The sequence below is a fragment of the Caenorhabditis remanei genome, chromosome V (genome assembly GCF_010183535.1).
Source record: "Caenorhabditis remanei strain PX506 chromosome V, whole genome shotgun sequence".
NCBI lineage: Eukaryota > Metazoa > Nematoda > Chromadorea > Rhabditida > Rhabditidae > Caenorhabditis > Caenorhabditis remanei.
Genome location: NC_071332.1, coordinates 22,345,504 through 22,371,553, shown reverse-complemented (window position 1 = coordinate 22,371,553; position 26,050 = coordinate 22,345,504). Strand labels below are relative to the sequence as shown.

Sequence of the window (26,050 nt, the reverse complement as noted above, 5' to 3'; positions counted from 1 at the left end):
TATCTAAAAAAAAATTTAACAGCCGAATGGTAATGCAAACGCGCTCCACTTGCACGGGGGAGAGAGTGCGGGACGCAGACATTTCTTTTGTGTCGATTTACGAGACCACTTCCTCATCTTAAAATTTACAGTTTTTCCCATTTTAGGCCGTTTTTCTTACATTTTTCTTACATTTCTGTCTTGTTTCTAATAATAAGTCATTTTTTAACAGATGAAACGGGTCGCAGAAAATCAACTGACGGAGCAGGAGCGCACCGAAGAAACCAGCCAGGAGTGGCTGAAAAACGCAAAGTTTCAAGAGGTTCTCGGAGCTGATTCTTCTCATAAAGTAGGTTATAATCGTGCGGAAGAATACTAAAATCAAAAAAGCTAAAAATGAAGTAAAAACGGTGAAAAAACGGTGAAAAACTAAACATTTTCATCGGTTAGCTAGTTTTTTATCAATTTTTTCGAAAAAAAACGCCGTATTCTCATAATTTTCACAATAAAATGCAATATATTTCCTATAACAAAACTTTTTTCAGTCTCTCTTCCTCCTTCTCTCCCAATCGGACGGCTCTCAAGGGATTCTTCTCGCCAACAAATCACCGTTTTCCGAAGACAAAACAGATATCGAAAAGCTTCTGGAAACAGCAAAACTTCACGAAATCTCTCGAAACGATATTTTCGGATCATATAACATTGAAGTTGATGGTCAACTTAACTGTAAGAAATTCGGTTTTGACCAAAATCAAAAAAAAATTTCAGTGCTCAAATCCCAACTAATCTACCCTGTCAACGAGCGTCTCATCGCCAAGTATCGTCAGGAAGAGAAGTTTGTGATTCGTGAGACTCCAGAGCTTTATGAGACTGTAACCAAGCCGTATATCGAGAAATTCCAGTTGAATCTCAATGTAATAATTCTTAATTATACCACTTTTTCGCTATTTTCCCTTTACAGTGGGTCTACAATTGCCTTGAAAAGCGCTCCGAAGTCGACAAAATCGTGTTCGAAGACCCTGACAAGAACAATGGATTTCTGCTGATGCAGGATATCAAATGGGACGGAAAAACGATTGAAAACCTCTATGTCCTTGCAATTATTCATCGACACGGGTTGAAATCAGTGCGCGATTTGACTGGAGATGATTTGCCGGTAATTTAAAAAATTATTGTTTTTAGAAATTGAAATCGCAATTTTCTTGTGTCTCAGATGCTCCATAACATTCGTGAAAAATCTCTTAAAGCGATTTTCAGTCTAGAAACCAAATTTTGGGCTCAGAAGCTCAATTTATAGTCCAGAAACTCAGTTTTTAGCACAGAAACTAAATTTTGAGCCCAGAAACTCAATTTTCAGCTCAGAAAGACGATTTTGAGATTGGAAACCAAATTTTGGGCCAGGGATGTGCCTATGGAGGCGTTTTGGGCGCTGAAAGATTTCAAAGTGGGCGAAAATGCGACGAGAGAGAGTGTGTAAAATCGAGAGAGTGTGTCTGCGTCTCTCCATTTCGCACACTCTTTCTCGTCGCATTTTCAAATTTCGGCTGAAAATGCGAGGCGCTCAACGCCACCCAGGCACATACCTGTTTTGGGCTCAGAAACCCAATTTTTAGTCTAGAAACTCAGTTTTAAGTCTAGAAAGTTGATTTTAAATCTAGAAACTCATTTTTTCTCGGAGCTTTTCCCAGTTTTTCAATTGGATTTTCAGCTTGTTTTCAGAGCCAAAAATGTCATTTTTCGACGTGTCAGAAACTCAATTTTCCAGCTTCAAACGCAATTTTCGGTGACTGTAGACTGCGTTTTTAAGATTGAATGAAATTGCAAAAGAAGAATTGAATGAAATTGCAATTTTTCTCAGATGCTCCACAACATTCGTGACAAGTCCCTTAAAGCGATCGAAGAGAAGTATGGACTGAAAAATGACCAAGTCAAGTGCTACTTCCATTATCAGCCGTCGTTTTATCATTTGCATGTTCACTTTATCAAGTAATCACTACTGGAAAATTTAATAATTTAAAATATCTGTTTCAGCCTGAAATATGACGCGCCAGCGAGCACTACAATGTCGGCAATCCTTCTGGATGACGTCATCAACAATTTAGAGTTGAATTCAAACCACTACAAACAATCCACGTTGACTTTCACTCGCAAGAACGGGGACAAGCTGATGGAGATGTTCCGGGAGGCAAAAGGAAATTGATTTGAACCTTTTTTAATGAACTGATCTCTTTTCACCGATGAAACATGTTGTTAAAATAAAAACTGGTACTTATTTCTGATAGATTTCCTGTTAAGAAATGTTTACTCAGTTTTCTATCTAATCAAGTCCTCTCTTTTTTGAATTCTCGAATCCCAAAACCTTCATAACCAAGTTCAGATGTCAATACTAATTCTCTATGGAAGTGAGACGGGTACCGCTCAAGATATCGCCGAGTCGCTTCGACGAGAAGCGCAAATGAGACATTTAGCAGCCAGAGTTTTCGAGTTAGATGAGTATGATATTGGGGTTAGTAAAAACACAAAAAATCTCGGAAATAATCGATTTTTGCTTTCGGAAAATGAGAAACCTCTGACTCTTTTTCCGGGCGCTTAATCGAGACTGGTCGATTTTTAACATACTTGCAAAACGGGCCGCCGCATATTTCTCTGAAATGCTATCTTATATAAGTATCAGCTAAAAATATACCAAAATGCCGATCACAACGAGCTCTATGTTAGTGACCTGCTACGGGCCGGATTTTCTGTCTAAAAAGTTAAAAATTGACTGAAAAACTGTCAAAATTAACGAATTTTGTTTAAAAATCACGTTATTAGTTGAAAACCTCGGTTTTTGAGTTTTTTCAGTGGAAAACCCATTTTTCGCTTAAAGAACTGAATTTTTGAGCGAAAATTCGTGCTTTCAGAGATTTTTCGTTGTGAAAACTCATTTTCTAAGCTAAAAATCCGTGTTTATATCAATTTATCAGCTGAGAACTCGCTGAAAACGACGAAAGGACGGAAAGTTGTCGGCGATGTCATCCGGCCCGCTTTTTAAAACGATTTTTTTCATTAACGAAAAGCCACCCGGCCCGTATCGGCTAAAAAATGAGTTTTTACATCAAAAAATCTCTGAAAACACGTCAAAAATTGAAATTTTATTTTTGAAAATCCTGCCCGTAGTAGGTTACAGACATAGAACTCGCCGAGATATTTACATTTCGGTATAATTTTCAGTTCATCAGAAAGCGATTCAAGCGAGACGCCCGGTTTAAAAATAAGATTTTTAATGTATTCAATTAGCGATTTAATGATTTCTTTTTGCATTTTCGCAAGTTCAAAGCAATTTCGAACTCAAAAATTCAAAATTTGCTTCGAATATTGATTTTTTTAAAATTTTCAGCAGCTCTTTACCGAGAATGTTGTTCTCTTTGTTGTTTCCACCACCGGACAAGGAGAAATGCCGCCGAATATGAGAAAAACGTGGAAATTGCTTCTTCGGAAGTCTCTTGGCTCTGAATTTTTGAAAAATGTAAAAACAATGTTTCTCCTGATTTTTCTCGCTATAAAAAAACAGTTTTCAGGTTAATACCGCTGTATTGGGTCTCGGTGATTCGTCCTATCAAAAATACAATTTTGCTGGAAAAAAATTGTATCGTCGATTGGCTCAAATGGGTGCTAACATGATGTGTGGTGTCAGTTTGGCTGATGATCAACACGAAATAGGTATCGATGGAGCATTTATTCCATGGAAACAACGCGTGTGGGAGGAGATTCAACGGCTTGGAATTTATGAATCGATGACGGAAGAAATCGATCCAAAAGTGAAGATTCAGACTAAATATCGATTTGTAGAAGCTGGAAATCCTGATCATCGAAAAAACGTCGTAGCAGAATCAGATACCGGTTATCACGCGCTGAAAGTGAATAGTAATCGACGTGTGACTTCTGAAAACCACTTTCAAGACACTCGACTTGTCAATTTCGAAATTCCGTACGAACTTCAGAGTCAAATGAAATATTCGCCTGGAGACGTTCTTATGGTCCGCCCGTATAACCCTGACGAAACGGTTCAAGTTGCAATCGAAGCATTAGGATATTCGGATGAGATTATGAATAAGCCAGTGAGAATTGTAAAGAACGATCCGTACTCCAAACAGCCCCCTTATTTTCTTGTCGGAGGTAACGGAAATGCTAAGGACATGAAATCAGTAGGGTGATATGTGACGTGACTTATATCATTGGAAAGCTGAGAAAACGTTGATTCCAAATATATAATGAGTTGTTGCCCTCGAGTACTGGTATTCGAGAAACATTAGGTCAAAGTTTGGCAAAAAAGACAAATTACTACCTTTCTGACACGCGAAAACTTTTGCAATTTTTTTCCAATTTTCAAATCTTTGTAACTTTTTGAAAACATAATCAAATTTTCGGACAATAAGACATTCGGACACACCGACAGATAGATAGACCAGAAATTTGTGGTTTTGGTGCAGCTTTAGGCTTCAAAGTCAAATTTTTTCCAACGAAATTTGTTGTATTCAAAATTGTTTTGCATCTTTTTTTGAAATCCTTCTTATTCTCTGAAAACTCAACCAAATCTGAGGCTATTAATATAATTTTGAAGGTCTTGACTTGGGTTTTAAGGTACTTGGAGCCTTAGGCCTCAAGCTACTTTCCCAAACGTTGACCCTTTTTTCTCGAATACCAGAACTTGAGGGCAAAAACTTGATACATATTTGGAATTAGCGTTTTCTCAGCTTTCCAATGGTATTAGTCCCGTCACATGACTGACTCCAGACTGACTCCATGACCATCCCTACTAAGCACTCAAAATTTTCTGATTTTCAGTCGAAACCACGCTGCGAACATGCCTCCAGCGGTATTTCGACCTCCAACAAATTCCGAAGCGCTCATTTTTCGAAATGCTATCCTATTACTCGAATGATGCATCGGAAAAAGAGAGGCTGAGAGAGTTGGCAAGTCCAGAAGGTCTGGATGATTTGCTGGATTATGCGAATAGGTGTAGAAGGACCACTGCAGAGACGTTCAGAGATTTTCCGGCCACTTCGAAACACTTAGAACCTGGTGATTTTTTTAATCAATTTTTCTTATTTTTACCTCATTTTCAGATTACCTCTTCGAAATTTTGACTGTTATTCGACCGAGAGCATTCAGTATTGCGTCAGCGCCAAGCGCGAATTTCGTAGAACTACTAGTAGCAAAAGTGGAATATAAATCAAGAATGGCTGATAAACGACGTGGATTATGCAGTACATTTATTTCAAGACTGAAAGAGGGGGATGAGGTGAATATCGATTGATTGTCATAATTGTCGAAGGCCTGGCTTCAAAAAAATAACTAATTTATTCAATTTTTCATCGAAAATGTGAACATTTTGAATGGTTTTTCAGAATTTCTCCCGATTCTGAATGATAGTCTTTTTCGCCAAAAAAAAATCAAAAAATCCGAAAAAATTGAATTTTGAATCTGAGCGCCAATTATTTCACAAAATTTTTCGAAGTTTTTTCTTAAATTTTCAGTAAAAATAGTCGAAAATCATATGTACGCTAGAGTTTCATCGATATTTGAGAGCATGGTCAAAAATTCGACTTTTTTGCAAAAAAAAATCCAAAAATGTTCGAAAATATTAAATATTTCAATTTTTTGTACTTGAACCCGGCCTTCTTTTTAAAGGTTTTCTGCAAAATTCGTGCTGGTACATTCAAATTCCCGTTACCCGAAGCACCAGTCATCTGTATTGGACCAGGCACCGGAGTGGCGCCATTCAGAAGTCTTTTTGGACAAAGAAGTCGACTGTGAGCGTGAAATTCTCTCCCTTAGCAAAATTTACCAATAAAAATGTTCAGATCCCCGCACTCCTCTGGTTTACTATTCTTCGGATGCCGTGGTGAACACGACGATTTCTATTTTTCGGACGAATGGAACTCGATGAGTGGTGTTGAAGTGATCGCTGCGTTCAGTCGAGACTCGGAGAAGAAAGTATATGTTCAGCACAAAATGGGAGAGAGAGCGAGAGATATCAAGAAGATGTTGGAATCAGGAGCCTCTGTGTTCATTGCTGGGAGTTCTGGCGACATGCCGAAGGCGGTTTCTTCGGTTTTATCGCAGATTCAAGGAGACGAATGGACGAAAAAGGCGGAAGAAACTGGGCGGATTCAATATGAGACATGGTCATGAGAAATTTTTCAATGTTTTTGTTGTTTGTTATAAATAAATTGTGATATTTTTCGAAAATGCTATAAAAATTGTTGCGCGAATTCTTCTGATGCAGCAGCGATCAGTAGATCGATTCAAAACTTCAAGAAGTGGACGTGGTCCCGGTGAACTTCAGAAAGTATTCGAATTTCATAAAAATCAATGATTTTGAGACGAATTTTTTGGATTCCGAGAGGTTCCAGTCGATTCATAGCGAATTTTAGTGATTTTTCAGCGAAAAATCATTTAAAACTCGTCAAAAACCATAAAACCATCGAGTTACGCTAGGCTAATTTTCGGTGATTTTTATCGAGATTTATAAATTTTATTTGAGATTTACGACGTCTTCCTCGCATTTCAGATGTTTTCAAATAAATTTTTAAAGAAAAACTATCAAATCCGAAGTAGTCGTCACGGGCGGCGTCAACTGAAAAATCTGTGTTTCTACGTTGATTTTTCGCGGTTTCAGATGGATTTTCGGGATTTTGACCAGGTTTAGGTTAATTTTTGTCAATTATAGCTGTTCTCTAGCTAAAAATTCGAGAAAAACTATGAAATTATCGCTAGAACTATTTAGTCACCATCATCGCCGGTGGACTGAAACGCTTCTGACCGAATTTTGATGAATTTCAGTCAATTCTTTCAAGGAATTCACTGTTTTATTATTTCCTTGTCTTCGGCGAAATTTTTCAAAATAACTTGTGAATTCCCTTGAATCAGCGGCGGAGTATGTAAAAATTGACAAAATAGTTTTATTCAAAAGCGAAAAATAGGATTATTGTCATTTGTGGCCCTAAAGAGGGCCGTTGGGTTCGGTTAGTTTGTTTTGAGAGTCAAGAAGAATTAGGTTCTTTCGCCCCTTATTCTTCTTGCCAATTGCATATCCTTCGGCATGATGGTAACTCTTTTCGCGTGGATTGCGCACAAGTTGGTGTCTTCGAAAAGTCCGACGAGGTACGACTCGGATGCCTCTTGAAGAGCTCCGATGGCGGCAGATTGGAAGCGAAGATCGGTCTTGAAGTCCTGGGAGATTTCGCGGACGAGTCGTTGAAACGGCAGCTTGCGGAGAAGAAGCTCGGTGGACTTTTGGTAGCGACGGATTTCGCGGAGAGCCACGGTTCCCGGACGGAAGCGATGTGGCTTCTTGACAGCGCCGACGATTGGGCCCTTTCGGGCGGCCTTAGTGCCGAGCTGCTTACGAGGCGCCTTCGCTCCAGTCGATTTTCGGGCGGTTTGCTTGGTGCGAGCCATTTTTGGATAAACTGATTAGTGAGGGTGATAGCGCTTTTTTATAGGCGCCTGGAGAAATTCGCGGTGGCGGGGCGGAGTTAGCTGCGGTGGCGGGGCGGAGTCGGCTGCGGTGGCGGGGCGGGGCTTAGTGATTTTAAGCTTTTCAGCGTTTTTTATTCTTTTTTCACTGTTTACGTGGAAAAACAGAAAAAAATTTGTTTTAACATGATATTTCAGGTTTTTTTGTTGTTATTTTCAATGTGAAATCAAATTCTATTGAGTTTCAGTTCCATTTTTTGAATTTTTCTATTTTTTAAAAACGATTCAGTGCTTCCATAAACGGCAGACTTGCAAAATATCGGCCCGGCCCGGTCGGCCCGGAGTCAAAAAATGAGCACAATTTTTTCACAAAATTTTTCGAAATTTTTTGAAATTTTCATCAAAAATAGTCAAAAATCCTATGTACACTTGAGTTTTATCGATATGTAAAAACATAGTCGAAAATTCGACTTTTTTGCGAAAAAATCAAAAAAATTCAAATTTTCAAATTTTTGTACTGTGACCCGGGCCGACCGGGCCGGGCCGGGCCGGGCCGGTGAAAATTCCCAAATCGGCCCGGCCCGGCCCGGCCCGGCCCGTTGCAAGTATGATAAACGGTAAAACTGGAAAAAAGGAATTTCAAATAAAATTTTAAGTTTTTCCGAAGGTTTTTTCAATACAATTTTTGTAAAAATCGTTGAAATTCGAAGTTTTTCCTCCTATTTTTTGTTTCTGCAAGGCTATTCATTTCAGTTTGTTTTTCAGATATCGTAAAAATCTCATTTTGATCTTCAAATTTTCAGACTGGAATTTACGTTCTTTGGAGCATGCGCATAGGAATTTTGAGCATATGCATAGGTTTTCTGGGTTCGTCTGATCTCCGACACAACCGTTTATTCTTGCAAATTCAGGGGCACAGTTTCAGTTCAGACTTCACTGTTTTCGCGCGTAAAATCCTTTTCAAATACCACTTTTTCATCAAATCTGATATTTTAAATTGAAACCAAAACGTTGAAATATATAATTTTTTCAATAATAATTCTGCTTAATCGTCTGAAATTGATATAATTTCACACAAATAATTCCGTACGGGCAGTTTAATTTCATGGTTTTCTATCGCGATTCCTGCAATTTCACTTCAAAACGATAGAGGTGATTTGTTATTGGATGAAGTGAAACACAGTCGTCGGAAGCAATATTCGTAGTAAATCTGAAGATGTGTGGCACCGAAAACTTCAAATCTCCTCTGTTCGTTTTCCATCACCCTGAAAATGTTATTTTTCTCTCGGAAAATTATAAGATTCATTCATAGCACGTTTTATCGAGAATATCGGATATCAATGTAAATTATCTTAAAAGTGATTCATTATATTAAAAATGTCTTTGAAAAAGCGCTAAATTTCATTCATGGTTTAAATGCACATAATTGAGCTTTATACTGCAAATTTGAAGTTTTGAACAATTTGGAGAATTTTACTAGATTTCTCTGAGGTGTTCCCTGTTTGGCGTGATGATTCCATTAACCAAAAAGAGCTACATTGGTCTCTTCCTGATCTTCTAATCCCGTATAGTGGTCTCATATTTCTTGTTTAATATTACCTTATGGTGCTAGATTCAAACGAATATGGGGATTTAGAGGGGTCCATTAAGGTATGGAAATCATGGTTTGAAAAATCCGGAAAATCTAATTTATAAGTATGAGGAGTTCAGTCTATTTCAGAACATCTGCTAATTTTGAAATTGTATGAAAGCTTCAAATATTATAGATATAGACTTTCATAACATTTCGTTTTTGCGTTCCGAAATTTTAGGTGTTGTTTAGTAACTCCCAACTTCCCACTCGATAGGTGTGAAACTAAACCCCTTGAGTTAATTATAAGTGTCCAAAAAGGAGGAGACCCAAAAAAGGATACAAAGATGACCCCGTTTCTCTCTCCGAGTAGTGCAAACATAGAGAGCCAGTGCATATATATTGTGGAAGGGGGTGCTCTAATCTAAAATACAAACTTTTAGTTTTGGGCTAACTTTTAGTTGGGAACAAATAGCTCACACTTCCTGATATCACGGAGGAGCAATGAGAAGTACAATAGTGACAATGAAGACACGGCTGGTTTGATTTGTATGCATATATGACATATGTTTAATTAGCGCCTAACCTGGCAAGCTATGCAGCTCGAGAAAAATCATTCAGATTTTTGGTATTCAATTTCAAGCAACATCAGCTCTTCAAAAGTATAACTACTTCACACCCAGCCTATTCTTACTTTTCTGGTCCCCTAACCGGAACTGAACATAGTTTTTTTTGAATCGTAAATCATTCCACCAATAACTTTGCACGTAATAGTTGTTAGTCGTGTGATAATACTGTGATAATATCATCAATGACAATGATAACACTAAGCGGATTGTCACATTTTCTAGTTATTATCAGTAGAAACAATGCTTGTGTATGTGCAAACGTGATTGATTGAGTGATTGTCTACAGATTTTCCACCGGAAGTTTAGTTTTGTTATGTTTTAAACAGCACTTGAGCTCTTTTTCCAACAAAAATCTCTTTTTCGCTAGTTCAGAAGAGGAATTCAGAGCCACATAACAAGTGAGCGGTGTTTTAAAATAATTTAAATTTCAGTCACCTCCCTTGGAGTCCTCTTGCAAACTCACAAATTGCCTAGTACAGTACTCCTCCCCAGACGACTTCCCCCTCTTCTCTAAAGTTTTGGCGCATCTTATTGTATTTTATTGCTGCCAGGAGGCAATTAAACGATTAAAACCCACCACGATGATGACTTGCTCGATTGTATAAACTATCGTAAGACGATGATTACATGGTCTCCTACGTTCTTATGGTGTCAAAATGTTTTCATATAAATTATCTACAGTAGTGAATTGGGGGTACTGTACTACTCGTGCGCCCCCTTCTTGATTTACCTCATCATTTTTGCGGCGGTTGTAAATAAAAGAATGCGTTGGGATTAGAGAGGGGATTATTTGAAATGGGGGAAACCGTGAAGAGGAAACTTTTATATATGGTATGGACGACAACATCATTATATAGTTTGGTTTTGTGTGGAATAGATCATATAATAAAATATTCATGAAAAGAAGTACTTGACCTAGTGGAGAAACTTGACTGAGAAAATGGAAGGAATCGTGTCCGGCTCACATAAATAAGGAACCGAATATAACACAATATAAAAGTTTCAGTGTTCATCAAGCATCAATGCCTATAAAACATCTATAAACGAAACTGATTGATTTCACCAATCAAATATAGTCTTGCGCTCTCAATTTGGTGATTTTTAGTTTCCGTCTGCTTCTGTAGCCCCAGTTATCTAGATTTTATCCCGATCCGTCTTTATATTCAAACATCTCCCTCATTCCTCATGCTTACCCCAATTAGGCTATACCCTTAATATATTAGATAACACCTTCTATCCCCAACTGTCACCACATGTATCGTTTACACACATCTGTATCGCTTGCCCCATGTGTGGTCCCTTCAAATTTCTCCGTGGTCTACGTCTGGGCGTGTGTGTACACACAAAATTAGGTAATACTAATTCCAGTGCAGTAATCGAGAAAAGAGCAGCTGTATTCGGAAGGGGAGGAGGATAGGTATGATATAACAGAAGATGGGATGGATACTGTAATTATGGGGGAAGGCTGTACTTTTTGGATTAGGATCTGCCAGAACCACCTGCTAATTTTTGTAGCTTGCTATTTGAGAAGAAGATTTAATAGAAGTCCCTGGATTTTGTCATCCCGTTATGAGCTGAAGTATTTCCATTTTTCAAGAATTTTCCCTACCATAATCCTCCTCCCTCGCCCATCTCCTCAGGCAGTCCCCCTTTCGAAAAGAAAATATGTTCAAATTTTCCCACGGTGAAGAGAAGAGTCCCCCTGACTTCTCCTGTCTCATCATTAGCATAACGTTTTAAAGAACGAGACTAATGGACTCTTCTCTTTGACGCTCCCAATAAGGTTGGCTAGGAGTAGCGTTGAAGCCGGGTGGCGCACCGACAAATGGATCTAACGCTGTAGAGCACATTGAATTCCGAATGAATTGGATTGAGGGAAAAAAAACAATTGAATCAATTAAAATGCAAATTTTTTGAATGGAGTAGCGTTCGGAATAGATGGGATAAGAGAAGTGTTCCTCGCGCCAAGATATAACAAATAAGACAATAGATGGGACAATTGACAAAGATTACAGACAAAGCTAAGATGTTTTTAGTATTCCCGATGTTTCCGTATAGAAAGGTAGGCCCCTCCTGTTTTCTCTTTTTCCCGACTTCATACCTATCTGTCACAAATCTCGGCCTTCCCTCGAACCTAAATACCGCCAACCAGATTAAACCATGCACACCTGCCTATTCCTCCATTTTTTCGGACCCTTTTAGTGTATGGACCCTCTTTCCGACACTTAGTCTGTGATGGTGGAGGGTACAGTAGGTCAAATTCAAAAGGGATTAAGTAGTGGGGCCAGTATGTGTGTGTGCGCACATTTGATACAGTTTCTCTCTTTTGAATGTGTAACTAGGCGTGAAAATATGTGTATCGGTATGAATAAAAACTATTGGGTACCGAGAAGTTTGGCGTTGAATGGATTCGGGAAGATCAGCCATGATAATTGTATATACTTTGAAAAACACCGAATCACGTAATTCCATACAAAAAATCTTGATAACGATATCTTGAAATTTGTCTCAAAACTTCAGAACCCTAAACTCACTCAATCTCAAATCAAACTCAAATCAAACTCAAGAACTCAGAACCCCAGAATAATTTCTTCTAAAAATCTTCCTTTTTTGTCGTTCGTCCCCTCCTATCCTTTTTCCAAAAAAAATATCGATCATTTTTCGGTCGTCGTTTGGCTGGTGGCGGTTGGGGTAGTCTTCGCTTCGTTTCGTTTCGCTTCAAAACGACAAACAAACGAGAAAATTTTGGGAAGAGGAAAGAAGAGAGAACGGGAAAAATGAAGAGGTACTGGGTTACGGTAGTTTGTCTTCGTCGGTGTACGTCTGTTAGTATGCGACGGTTGGTGATAGAGAGAGAAAGGAGACAAATTGATGATTAAGAGAGAGAGATAGACTCTATTTTCGAATATTTATTTTCTAGCGAATTCTATTCTAAAAATTCTCGAAGTTGTTAAGAAAATGCTTTGAAAGTTGATATGAAAACTCAAAAATATTTTCTGGCAAAAATTCAAATTGTCAATCACCCCTATTGAAAGCATTCCCGTTTACACTATAGCATATAACCATTACATAATGCAACTCATATCTACCTGTCAGATCTGATGATTTGTTGCACAACTTCTACCCCTTCCTGGCCAAAAAGAATGTAAAGATACGGTTGTCAGTAACGTTCACACAGAAATACACACGACAAATGAGTGACAAGATATTACGTAATTGTTGATGAACCCGCATATTAAAGTATTAGGTCTACTAAAGGTTTTTTGAAATAAAATATATCACAGAGATTTTCTAATTATTTTAACACGGTAGAATATATGGAAAACGAAGGACTGCTTCAAAAATAAATTTTAGGTCGAGTGACGTCGGCGGATTTGTTAGATTTTCAGAGGATTTGATGAATACAGTCTAAGCCTTCAATGCATTAAAATTTGAACAGTACTCTCAATAAATTGTTAAAAAATCGGTTAAGAAAAAGTCAGTCTGCTGTCACCAACCAAAGTGTGGGTATGGTTGGAGAAATGATTTTGGACACCCCACCTCCTCTACTCTTCCACGCCGCAAGGACCCCGTTGAGCCGTACGGATGAGCTGGTGCTTAGCTGCCATTCCCCTATACTCTCACTTCACTTTCATATACAAACGGAGACAGAATAGTGGTGGGTGACTGAAAAAAGTAGTGGAAATAGTATAGGAAGGAAAGAGGGGAGCAACGGTATTAGTCATAAGTGTAAGTTGGTTAGTCAATAAAAATAGAAATTGTAGATGGGAGAGGAGGTGGAGATGTGACACGTGGCTGTTCTTGGTTTAAGATACTGAATTTCACAATGTGAAAAACAAAATTCATAGTTTTGGTATTATCGATACTCTTTGGAACTGAGCTGGTAAGTTAAAATGAAAAAATTCTTCCGAACTTAGACAGAAACATTTTCCAATCCCAAATCTTCAACTCAGATATTTCTTCCCCTTAGCCGCCAAACTCTTCGCATGGTCCTTCCAAACCTTTGTTTAGCTACAGCCTATCATATCCACCGCCTCCCTCAAAAAAGAATGTTTAGGACCGCCAAACAGAGCGGTGGAGAGACCAAGAAAAGTTTGACAAGTGTATTAACACGTTTGAAGGGACACTTGGTCAGGCGATATAGTAAATAAAAGATTAGTGAAGACCTCCTCGTTTTGCGGGTAGATCAAGTATTTGTATGAGTTGTGTACAAGTTCAAAGAGGCATGCGTCTTGGTTCAACTAACATCACAAAGGTTTCCGCTTATTACTTGATAAGCAAACTGTATGAAAGTTATAACATCGTCTGTTGTATACCGCCAACCCATCTATAGATCCCGACAACACGTTCATCTGAAAACCACCTGAAAGCAAACCTGAAAGATTTCAAAAAATCGCACGTGCAACGCAATATGATCCCTATTTAGATTTTTTCCAGGATTGCTCGGATTTTTGCCAGATTCTTCCGACATTTTCCAATTTCCTTAAAATCACAAAAGTGTACACGTAGATGAATAACAAGGTGGATAATCCAAAGAAGGATACGGTCATCTGTATCCTCACAGCTCATCCCCGCCTTCATCGATGACAAATATCCATTAAAATGATTAGAAACAGGGATAAGAAGAGCAGACGCAGCAGCAGACGTCAACGTCTTCATATACTCAATATCATTTCATTCATATTCCCTTTTTCGACGACTTCGCCTGCGCTGAATCCTGGGATATGTCTTTGTCTTCAACAAATCAAGACTCGATTGTTTCAAACATTAACTTGGTAAGTCTGAAATCATTTTATTGTGGTTTGAGAGACCTAAGATTTTGTATGGTTTTGGTTTACAGAGCTTAGCCCCCCCCGCTCCACTAAATCAGGTAGAGATGATCGGCATAAAATAGCCTTAGGACTTAAGAAAAGTTTAGACGAGTTTTTTCTCCTGCTTGTCTATTAGAATCCCTATGGATTGCCACGTGGAATAGATAATAGATTAAATGGATGAAACTGTGTTTTGCTATTTACGGATTTCGAAAATGATTGAGTACCGGAGCTGCTCAGGGCTCATGTAGTTTGAATCTTAAAACTGTATTACATAATCATATCCGCCATTTTTCTCCCTATCTATTTTTCCTCACTAAAACGATAAAACGTTTTGTTTGATGAGAAGAATATAGTGCATACCCAAGGGATTACTGTAGCTCGTCTCACCTTCTCATTGCTACCGCAAAAATTAGCAAACAAAAGAGCCTCGCTAGCTCATCACGATTTTTGCGTCGTCTCGGACACGGTCCGTTTGGGATGGCGAGGAAAACAAGAACTGGTGTTTGACCTACTTGTTTGGAAAACTAGAACAACTTCTATTGAATGACATTTGAAGGATGGTCGCTGAATAATTTGAAACAAAAGACAACCGTTAAAGACTTCCTAGTGCAGAAGTCTAAAATGCATTTTTTGGTGTACACTTCATCACTGAAACTAATTGTTGATTTCACATAATAGTGCTCGCTTTCGGTTTATTATGAAAAAAATCTAGGAATATCAAAATTGATAGCAGCGGAAAAACGTAGATGGCGAATATCGTTTTAAGAGCAATTTTTTTCAAAACAGAGAACTTAGTAAAGTTTTTGTAACTTGAAAAAACCAAAAAAAAATCTATGAAAGTACAAAAACTCGGTTCATATTGCAAAGGCTGTAATGTTTCAAGAAGAAATTAGCGTTGCTCGGTCACGTGGATATGGTAGCAGACCTAGATTACCTAATTATCTTTAGCAGAGCAAAAACCTCTTTGGCTCCGAAACCTAGATACTCCCCTCTTCCCTTCTCATAAACTATTCTTTTCCCGCTGACTCTAAGAACCGCCCATTTGCCCCGACCACCCGTGGTTGGCCTAAAAAGTGGGCGGGACTCTACGGGTAGTACGGTCATTGAGAGACAACAAAAAATCGTATAGACTGAGAGAGAAAATGGGCGGTATGTACGGAGATGCGATGCCGCGAAATCGCATTTCGATGAGGACGGAAAGGGATGAGCCGATGGCTTTGGGAGTTTTGGCGGACCCTCCTTCTACCTCTTGCCCCGCGTCCACGTTTTGAGTGTTTAATACCCTAAGATTTAAGGCCTAATCCCCTTTTCGGCCGCTTTCAGCGGATTTTGTAAAAACAGAGAAGAAGGGTTCTTTTGAGATGATAGTGCATCTATATGTACCCCTCTCCACCGCGTGAATAATAATTTTGTGATGATGATGACAAGAACATTTTAAAGTATCGATTTTGAATCGAATTGAAAAACTATGAAAAATAAAATGGGTAAGTCATCTCATATATTGATTGTATTTGTGTGTGATCATATATCATATTATTTCGAAAATAAGCCGCTTCTAGTTTCCGAATATATGTATTTTCTTTCAAACAGTAAATTTAACCTTATAAGATTTCCAAACTTGCTCTTTTTTTATTTCTGTTTTTCAGTAAGAAAACTGTACTTCTCTAGTCTTTAGTTATCTATTTCTATCACTTAGGACAGAAACAGACTTTGAGAACTAAGAACACACTAAACTCACAACAAATACCTTTTATTGAGTTTCGCAAAAACGAGAACTTAGAACTGATTTAATCATTCAAGAAGAGTTCATATTTGACCTTTTGACGTGGCTTGGGTCATCCGGATTCCACGTTCCTTCTCTCCTTTGATTTCTTCTCTTCCAATGGGTTTCGTGGCTGAAGAACCTAGGCGAAGCCACTTCCCCCTCCTCTCGGCGATCGGGCGTCCTTTTCCGAAGACTCTCTCCAATCCAAATTGTGGTATCCTGTCCGAGTGTTTCATCCTTCTTCAGCTGACATCCAGTTGAATTATTCGGCAACGCCATCCGCAGATACTGTCGAAGACCATCCAGCGACTTCTGATTCCACTTCTCCAAGATGAGTGGTATTTTGTGCTTTCCAACTGGCATCAGCGGATCCACCACCTCCACGTTGACTGACTTCTCCATCCATATTTTCCACTTTTCGGTCACTTTGGCGACGTCCCCAAATTCACATTGTAGACTTCTCGGCATCATCCAGACTTTCTCCACTTCCTTCGCAACTGATTTTACGAACTCAACTCTCTCGCTGTTCTCATCCTCCTTATCAGTGTACTCAACAAGCACCACTGCCTCCTTCACTTCTCCCCAATCGAACTTCTGAGTCCACCCCGTTATCGTCTTATTACGATACTCGAGAACACCTGGCCCCCTCGCCTCCAATCTAGGTCCGATGACCGCAACACTCGCCCGAATCTTCACCTTCTTTCTTTCCTTCTCCCCTTCCGACTTGAACACCTCTCCCACGTCACCCGTGCTTGCACTTCTCCCCCTCTCTCCACGCACGGCAACGCTCTTGCACTGTATCTCTGATACCTCCGTCGGAACCTTCCGAAGTTTCTCTCCTGGTCTCTCCAGTTTCTTCTCACCTCCAATGAACTGTACTTCTGCCGAGTTCTCTTCGGCATTCACCAAACCATATGGATCTTTCCATTTCAGCTCAACGCCAATGCTCTCAAAAGCATTAGTTCCTATCAGTATCCTCTCCACCCAATTGTCAACCAACTGGAAAACTACTCTCACTTTCCGCCCTCTGACCACCATGGGAATTTTGATCTGCCCCCTGACTCTCATCTTAGAGTTTGACGCATTCAAAACTGTGAATGTCGGCTTTCCGAACACTTCAACTTCCTTTTCCCAGTCACGACACCCCGCCTTCAACCTCTCATAAGCACTAGTCGATATCACAGATACGACTGCCCCACTATCAATGACAACCCGTCTCCGTTGTCCCAACATCTCCACCATTTCCACGGTTTCCACCCCAGCATTCTCGACAGTCCCCTCCTGGATCTGCACTTTATCGACTCTTTTCGATACACATTGCCAGGAACCATGTCCGATTCCTCCACAAGTGAAGCATTTCATTTTCGCTCCACTATCTCTTCTCTCCCCTACAGTTTTCCTGTCACCATCGTTACTACCTTCAGGCGACCGACGACCATCACTGTTTCCCTGATCTCCCAATCTCCCCATTCTCTCTTTTTGCTTCCTCAGTTTCTCATTCTCCCTCTGGAGTACAATATCCTTCAACTGGTCATACTGCGTCGCCAGTGGCAACTCCAACCGTTTAGCTACCAGCACCGACTGCAGCATGTCATCATCCTCCGTAGCTCTCATCAACTTTGTCGTTCTCATCTGCGACAACGTCGCTTTCTCGACCTCGGGATACGCTTTTTTCGACCACTTCTCTACCTCCACCAGGTATTCCCAGAACTTCTGTCCCGGAGCCCTCTGAAGGCGATCGAATTCATGCAAGGCCTCAGCCTTCGCATCCCCCTGTCTCTTCCGGAGTTTTCTCTCAAACTCCACAAACAACTCAGCAATCGGCCTCTCCTGCCTATCTCCCAGTGACTTGAACAACGACTTCGCTGCCCCCTTCAAGTATCTCTCCTCCAATATGGCTACTAGCTCATAATCCTCATCCGTAACCTGCTGGTACTTCAGCAAGAACGCTCTCTTGAACTCCTTGAAGTCCCCAGTACCGTCAAACGTTTTTGGCTCTGGCAACGCCGACGCCTTCATCATTCTCCCCATAGATGCCACCATTCCCATCATAACCTCGTTCCCCGCGCTATACCTGGAACTTCTGCCACTCTTCCAATCTTCACCCCAACTTCTTTCACTATCCGAGTATTCTCCACGCCTGCCATGCATCGAGAATTCGTCATCCGAATCCCTTGAGGACCACTTTCTGACCACCTCCAACCTCGAGGGCACCGGAACTTCCTTAGTATCACGGGCCTGCCCAGCCTTCTTAGGCTCACCTTCCTGCTTTCTGAGCAGTCCTCTCAACTCGCTACTTGCCTCACGCTCCTCCTTTAGCGTCTTTTTGTACTTCGAGACAGCCTCCTCAGCCAATCTCTTCTCCTCTTTCAGCTTGTTCAATTCTCTAAACAACGTCTCTCTCTCCTCATTCCAAGCATCTTGTAACAATGCCAACTCATCCTGGGCCTTGTTGGCATTCTCCACGATGCCACCTGGCACCATTTCTACGCCTTTCTCACAGAGTTCACGCAACTCTTCTACCGTTTCCACTCCATTTTCCCTCATTACTCCAATAATCTCTAGCGGCCATCTCTCTCCGCCAAGCTCTTCAAATCGTTCTCGCAACTCCTGACAGTACTTTTTCACCGGCTCTACAAGCACTTCTGACTGTCTCTCATTGCCTTTGCACGCCGCCATGAGTGCCTCATACATATCACTCTCCATACGACCCGAAGACTCCAAAAAGTCAGTGAATCCCTTCACCAACTTGCGTCTCTCCTTCAGTCTCACCTCGTTCATTTGGACAGCCCATGACTTCTCGGAAGAAGTAACACTCGAGCTTCTCTTTTTAGTTCTCTCCGTACTGAACGACATCACCGTTTCTCACCACCGTCTCACCAATATCACACCAAAGTATCTCCCCACGGTCTCACCGTTTTTTTTCTCTCAAAACGAATTCGAATTGAGAAATAGTTCTAATAGCGAAGGAGCTCGGATCAGGTCTTATCACCTTCACCAGCGTCTGACTTCTACTACTACAACTAATTTGGTTCGGCCCCCAAGTTATCTATTTCTATCACTTAGGACAGAAACAGACTTTGAGAACTAAGAACACACTAAACTCACAACAAATACCTTTTATTGAGTTTCGCAAAAACGAGAACTTAGAACTGATTTAATCATTCAAGAAGAGTTCATATTTGACCTTTTGACGTGGCTTGGGTCATCCGGATTCCACGTTCCTTCTCTCCTTTGATTTCTTCTCTTCCAATGGGTTTCGTGGCTGAAGAACCTAGGCGAAGCCACTCTTTACAGTACTAGCGTTCTCTTATCAATGTTTATACAGTTTATCTGACAAAAAGGTTTTTTTATCAGCAGTTTTCCATGAATTTGCCAAGACACGGAACACACCTTTTTATGGTTTTGGAATGTGCAACTTTTCTTCTCATTTTCAATCAGAATTTTTGATTTTTGGAGCAAAATTAATATTTAAAGTATATAATAGTTTTTCGTTTGCTTGTCAGTTAGTAGTTCAGTTAATTTAAATTAGTTCCCACAATTTTTTTAAACAGCTTCGACCTGAAGCTGCTTAAAATTTTTATCATAGATCCAAAAATACTCAGAATTTTAATTGTAAGTGCAGGCTAAAAATCTAAAAGGGATTAACACTACGAACTTCAAAACTATTTTTTAAAGTTTAGCACTTTTTCACTTTTCCAAGTCTTATTAGCTTTCTTAATAATATTTTCTCCAGATCCAACCCCAGAATCTCAGTGGAACAGGCCCAGGCTCTGGCACAGGAGCAGCAATGAACAGTCAGAACTTTGTAAGTTTTTAGTGCATGGAGTTGACTAAATTATAAAATAGTCGTATCTTATTTTTTCGAAGCCTAAATATTACAGATCCAAACCCAAAGCTTAACAGGGACAGGAACACAATCATCCGGATCAGCATCCAGTGGGAATTTCGTAAGTTTCTTGACTTTTTTTTCGAAAATTGTAAAATTGCGGTACTTTTTTGAGTGTTGTAAACTGTTGTCATCTTCTACACTTTGTCACTTTTTTGTAAATTACATTTTTTTTGTATAATCGAAACTAGTTTCAAGAAATAGGACTTATTAAAAAAATGTTTTAAGCTTTCCCAATTTTTTGAAAAATAGATAAGTTATTGCATCAAGGCAAATTTTTTCTTAGTCTTCTGAAAATTCCTCTGAAAACAGGAAGCCGTTAACAAAAATTAGCTGAAATATGTTTTGTTTTACAGTCACTGAAAATGTTGAACTATTTAAAACTAGTTTTATTCGAATTTTTCTTCAAAAAATGTAGTGACGCTACCAATTTTCTGCCGCTAAAACATTCTCACCCTATCCACCACGTTTTCCTTTAGGTGTCCACGTTTTCACGACTTCAGATATCACCAGACGATGTGGAAACAAAACCCTCATCGTTGATGTCGGATGACTCGACACTATCCCAAATAACTCCGGGAGGACCATCGATTTCGTCATCTGCGTATCCGGCGTCGAGTGCCGTCGACTCTGCCTCATTGTATTTTCAGTTATCGGTGTGTTTTGTGGGATATTCAATATTATGATGTAAACATTAATTAACTGCATGCTTGAAATTAAAAATTCTAAAAAGTTTTTTGGAAAAGAAGGAAAAACTTTTGCACGAAATACCTTAAAAACTATCAGGAATTTTCGGTACTGTCGGAATCGGGTTTTTTGTTCATTTGACATATTCAAAAATTTCACTGTCAAAATAAAAACATAACCAAACTTCTATCATTTAAAGCTAATATCTTGACCTATTTGGTTCTCAATGAATTCAAAAATACCAATTTTGTATCCAATCTCTATATCCAAAATTGGATGTCTTGAATGAATTGGTCAATCGGTACATTTGTATTCAAAACTACAAAATTCCTGGGTTTTCTGACCAAAATGTTTTTGGTTTTGCTAAGTATACATTCTCTATTTCAATTCTCTCTTATTCCAGCCTATGCCCTACCTTCCGAATGTAAGCACAGCCACTGCAGCAGCCAATATGAGCGCTTATTTTAATCGGTCTGCTTATCCAACAAGCCATTTGGGTCTGCCTGCCCAAGTAGGGCACAATTATTTGCCATCAAGTATGCAATTCATTGGAGGAAGTCTGTCGGAGTGCCAGTCAGCTGCCACCATGGGGTCCATGTCCTGGAACGCAAACCAACCCAGGTTAGTAAGATGTATATGCTCGTGTTTCTGTGTTTCCGGATGTTTCGCCAAACATCCATCTGTAATTCTGTTTGTCTCCCTCGACACTCAATCTACATTTTTCCAGTTTCTCCAGAAAACAACGACGCGAAAGAACAACATTTACTCGAAATCAACTTGAAATTTTGGAGAGTTATTTCGTGAAAACTCGCTATCCAGATATTTTTATGAGAGAGGATATGGCTCATAAAATCCAACTGCCGGAGAGCCGAGTACAAGTATGGTTCAAGAATCGAAGAGCGAAGGCTAGGCAACAAAAGAAAACAATGTCATCGGGAAGTGGAAATGTTGGTGGCTGTAATGGGTGAGTTGTTTTTTTTTTCATTTAATTAATAGTTGAACTCAAATGTTATGAAAAATATTCTATCAAAATTGCCTCATATTCTCCATTCTTCAGTTTCAGCTCAAACGGCACCTCTTCTGGTGGATCCGGCGGCTCCACAGGAAGCGAAGTTCAACCATCCTCCCCAGCAACTACAGACAATGAGTTGAAGTTCTCGGATTCGATCAAAGAAGAATGTGATGATCAATCGAGCAGTCCATCTTCAGATGATCAAAAAGGAGGTGCTTATATCGATCCGATTTCAAGTACAACTGGAACAACTTCCTACAATGGAACGGCTAGTTTCAGACCACAGGCACAATACCCATATAGTAAGAACATTGGTTGAAAAGATAGTCTAACTGAATTTTCTTTTCCTTGCAGGCGCCTACCAAGCCGATTATTTCCAGTACGCTCAAGCCAACCCCAATGCGACTACATATAGCTTAGACGGAAATCCGATGTGGAAATTCCAAGCTAGCTAAATGTTTTTTTTTCTTCTATTTTTCTTTTGTAATATTCTCTTCTGTATTTCTTTCTTTTTTCCAACCGATCCACATTCTCCTTTTCAGAAATCTCCGGTTCTAGGTATACTTCCAAAAGTTTTGACTGTTGCTTAGACCTTCTAAATAGCACAAAACTTCTAGAAGATGACCGACCCCATTTACGCAAAAAAAACCTCCGATTACGCATCCTTAATTTGTTCCATGATTCTTTTTTCCTTTTGTACACTTCTCTGTACAATTTTTAGGTCCCAAACAGCACTTTCAAAAAATAATTCAAAAAAGATATACCTACGCATTCCAGTTCCATTTCCACGTACTACCCCAATTACCTGTTTTTCTGATGCAAAAAATAATTTTTGAAAAATAAATAAATTCATTATGTTCCGAAACATGAAATTTGTATACTTTTATTTCTGTCTGCTAACATGTGTGGCTCAAAAGCGAAAAAACAGCTCTTTGGAATGTTTTACCACAAAGGTAGGTTGTGCCAAATTCAAATTTCAATTATTTTTAGCCAAGTTTTTTTTGGCAGAATTGTCCAAAACTAGAATTTTACCTTTTTTGCTTATTTCTGAGATAAAAAAAAAACAAAAATTTACAGATTTCGGTTTTTGGTTAAGAATGTTTACGTTTATTTGTCGTATCTTTCAATATAAACCGCGACGCGCCCGCAACACGACTCGAGAAAATTAAAATCTGTTTGTTGCGGACCTCGCATTGCTTGCTACTATATATTAGATGTTAGACCTAGAAGTAATTTTTCAGAAAGTGATCTATCAAGAATCTCCAAAATATATCCTGGAAGGAAATAACACAGAAACAATCAATTACTCTTATAAAGATGAGCTCACTGTTGGACCGCCCGTCTGTGTAATGTTTTATGGCCATAATGATACACACTCTTCAACGTGGCAAGGACACGTCAGCAGTTTCGCATTGCCTCTGGGATGTCATATTAATTCGAGTATTGTTTTTTGTTTTTTTGTGTAAAATATTATGAATTCAATTTTTTCTGTGCAAGAGAAGTTCGCGCCGCACACACGCGGCGGCCACGTCCATTTTTTGCAACAGTGTTCAAAAATGGAACGCAGCGTTAAAATTGGACTGGGCGTGGTCGCCGCGTGTGTGCGACGCGAACTTCTCTTGCACAGAAAACATTGAATTCATAATAGCCACTTTCGGGTATCTGACACGCTGGTGAGGTTAAAATTCTGCTTTGACTGTGCAGTTCATCCCCCCTTCAATCCCAGTTCAATCCTAGAAGCCTATTTTTATAATCTACAGCTGTTTTGCAGAATGCCTTTCAAGCCAAACATATTTTTTAGAAAATAACATGAAACCACTAATAGAGATGACCCCAGTAGCAAAAGTTTGGAGCACAATATCTCAACTGTCATACGAGCTATCAATTTTTTCTAACTGAAAAAATCCTTCATAAGAATTGAGCTTTATTTGTCCGCTGTGAACTTTTTGATATCCCCTTTGAGGAAAAAGATATACCGCGTTAAATAGACTTCGCTGGGGGCACCACTACTAGTAATGTGAAAAAAGTGAGAAAAGTATATCGCCCCCTCTCTTTAAATCATCAAAAAAGTTTAAAGCAGAGCTTCCTGCTCAGATTTCACTTTAAAATTAGTCAAAAATCTTTAGAAAATCATTTTCCGTTCAAAAATCAATACAAAACAACTAATTTGGCTAAAAATACATATTTCTCAACCAAAAATGGGTAGGTCAAATTATTTCGCAAATTAAAACCAAAGAAAATTGAAAAATGTATAATTTTGCAAGTCTAAAATCTCTTCCAATAAAATTCTATAAGTTTCAGAATCATACACTCACTGCTTCCACTCTCCCAATAACTTCACATTCCTATCTCTCCCGTCCGGTTGGATGTGTTGTTGCTCTTCGAACAAATGCAACTGGAACAACCCGCTCTTCTTTCAATTTTTCGAGCGATACATTCTGGACACCTCGACTTTAATGAATCGAATTAAACCGATCGTCAGATATTGGTTTTGTATATTTTTCTGTGTGCTTGTGACGGCTTCTTGCACATTTCTAGAGATTCTTTGCATTAGAATGTTTGGGAAACAGAAGAAAAATAGTTGTGAAGAGATGGAAAGGACGATGAGAGAAGAAAGGGAAAAACAGAAGTTGTTGGAAACGGGATCGAAAAGTCCAGTGGATCCTTTCAAAAGTCCGATGGTTAGTTTTTTAATGAAATCTTAAAAGAAAACATTTTGGAACTTGAAAAAGTATAGTACCCATACTTTCAGCCACCTGGATCTTCCCTTCAAGTACAACCGACCCAATCATCTCCACTATCGAAACCAAACTCAGAGATGACCATTCGACCTGACTCATCAGTTCATGTGGATAAAACGCAAGAAAGTGATCCGCTTTTAGAGACACCTCCTAAAAGATCCGAGTTAGAAGTGGCAAGTACTCAGAGAGGGGAAGACGAGGAAGGAGTGGTGGTAAGTGGGCTGAAATTATGAGACCACCTGTAACGTTGCATTCTTGGAATATGTCATTTCGGGTGTCGCTAGTCTGGACATATACACCATTGGGTTCAAATGTGGCATAACAATACATTATCTCAATACTTTCTTTCAGCCAATCCCTCAAAAACCTGCTTGTAAAGTTACAAAAACTGGCCGAGTCCAGAAGACGTCAATGAATTATGAAGAGAGTACGTATTCGGACTTGCAAGACTGAAACGTAGTAAAGAGAACTGAGAACTCTGATCATTGACTGATAAAAAATCTTGTTTTCATATTTGGTTTTATGGATTTTTTTCTTCATTTGATACCAATTGATAGGTTGTTTTTCTGAAATTAGATAGAGAGAATCGAGTATGATCAAAAATCGGGGATTCAAATTTTTATGCTAGGTGTGCAATACACTCATTCAAAAAAATTTATTTACATCAAATCACAATTTAAAGCAATATTATCCAAAACATCATTTCGCTCACACAACTAAGCAACTTGATAAGACACAGATTGTTTTCTTTTATTTTTCACATGAAACTCTTCTTGTTCATGTTCGTGATCTTCTTCTTGTATATCATCCTGCTCATCTCCTGAACTATTTGCACTTCTCAATCGATTCAACTTCTCTTTCAGACATGTAGAACCAGCAATTGTGGAGATGCATGGGGCTGATTGCCTTCTGTTTTTTCGATACTTTACTTCAGATCCATTACTGGAACGACTAGCCTTTCGAAACAAAGTTGGTTCAGAAGGCAAGGTTGGCAGTTTGTCCTGAAATTATTCAGTTGCTAGGAGGGGACCGTGCTCAGTGCGTTAAATGCTGCAAAGTAGTGGTTAGTTGTTTCTCACAATTTCTCATTAATCCATATATTTTGTTATTAGCAAAATTTTGCTGTTTAGGTCATATAGACTAAATGCCTTTTCTTTTTTTTTCGAACAGTAGTTTGGAATGTTTTGAGAGTGTTTTGAAAATGGGTAACTATCTCAAAGCTGTATTTTTTTAGAAATTGTTATTTGTGAGACCTGCTAAAGGGTTTTCAGAACTATTTTGACCTTTGAGTACCCCGAAAACTCACCGCTCCAACTGTAATAACTGTCGAATGCCTCCTATCTCCATGATATTTCTGAGTTGGTGTAGTCCTTCCGGAATTGATTCCACCACTACTATTTCCTGGACAGTTAGTGACTGGTTTAAAGTCAGGTGTCCTGTTAAGACCCGAGAATGAGGAGACCAGTTCGGCAATTGTTATCGGGATTTTCATGATTCAAT

The 26,050-nt window shown here is 39.2% G+C and overlaps 6 protein-coding genes across 6 annotated transcripts; 4 read left to right on the top strand and 2 right to left on the bottom strand.

Moving 5' to 3' along the window:
- Nucleotides 1-211: 211 nt before the first annotated feature.
- Nucleotides 212-2,179, top strand: GCK72_022032 (uncharacterized protein; the record flags this gene model as incomplete). Its single annotated transcript, XM_003094308.2, has 6 exons — nt 212-328; nt 525-705; nt 748-893; nt 941-1,135; nt 1,838-1,965; nt 2,011-2,179. 6 exons carry the CDS (start codon nt 212-214, stop codon nt 2,177-2,179), a joined length of 936 nt encoding a protein of 311 aa, XP_003094356.2.
- Nucleotides 2,180-2,356: 177 nt separating this feature from the next.
- GCK72_022031 (uncharacterized protein) lies at nt 2,357-6,156 on the top strand (the record flags this gene model as incomplete). Its single annotated transcript, XM_003094314.2, has 7 exons — nt 2,357-2,485; nt 3,359-3,487; nt 3,540-4,137; nt 4,807-5,043; nt 5,088-5,263; nt 5,653-5,774; nt 5,826-6,156. 7 exons carry the CDS (start codon nt 2,357-2,359, stop codon nt 6,154-6,156), a joined length of 1,722 nt encoding a protein of 573 aa, XP_003094362.2.
- An 861-nt stretch (nt 6,157-7,017) lies between these two features.
- Nucleotides 7,018-7,425, bottom strand: GCK72_022030 (uncharacterized protein; the record flags this gene model as incomplete). Its single annotated transcript, XM_003094304.2, has 1 exon — nt 7,018-7,425. One exon carries the CDS (start codon nt 7,423-7,425, stop codon nt 7,018-7,020), a length of 408 nt encoding a protein of 135 aa, XP_003094352.1.
- Nucleotides 7,426-17,809: 10,384 nt separating this feature from the next.
- On the top strand, nt 17,810-22,264 carry GCK72_022029 (uncharacterized protein; the record flags this gene model as incomplete). Its single annotated transcript, XM_053734614.1, has 9 exons — nt 17,810-17,919; nt 18,163-18,448; nt 19,958-20,029; nt 20,106-20,171; nt 20,614-20,766; nt 21,201-21,418; nt 21,525-21,761; nt 21,855-22,111; nt 22,164-22,264. The coding sequence occupies 9 exons, from the start codon at nt 17,810-17,812 to the stop codon at nt 22,262-22,264; spliced, it is 1,500 nt and encodes a 499-aa protein (XP_053583527.1).
- A 2,100-nt stretch (nt 22,265-24,364) lies between these two features.
- On the top strand, nt 24,365-25,003 carry GCK72_022028 (uncharacterized protein; the record flags this gene model as incomplete). The annotated part of the gene is made up of 3 exons (XM_003094302.2): nt 24,365-24,490; nt 24,562-24,762; nt 24,902-25,003. 3 exons carry the CDS (start codon nt 24,365-24,367, stop codon nt 25,001-25,003), a joined length of 429 nt encoding a protein of 142 aa, XP_003094350.2.
- A 263-nt stretch (nt 25,004-25,266) lies between these two features.
- On the bottom strand, nt 25,267-26,042 carry GCK72_022027 (uncharacterized protein; the record flags this gene model as incomplete). The annotated part of the gene is made up of 2 exons (XM_003094321.2): nt 25,267-25,551; nt 25,857-26,042. 2 exons carry the CDS (start codon nt 26,040-26,042, stop codon nt 25,267-25,269), a joined length of 471 nt encoding a protein of 156 aa, XP_003094369.2.
- Between the last annotated feature and the right edge of the window lie 8 nt (nt 26,043-26,050).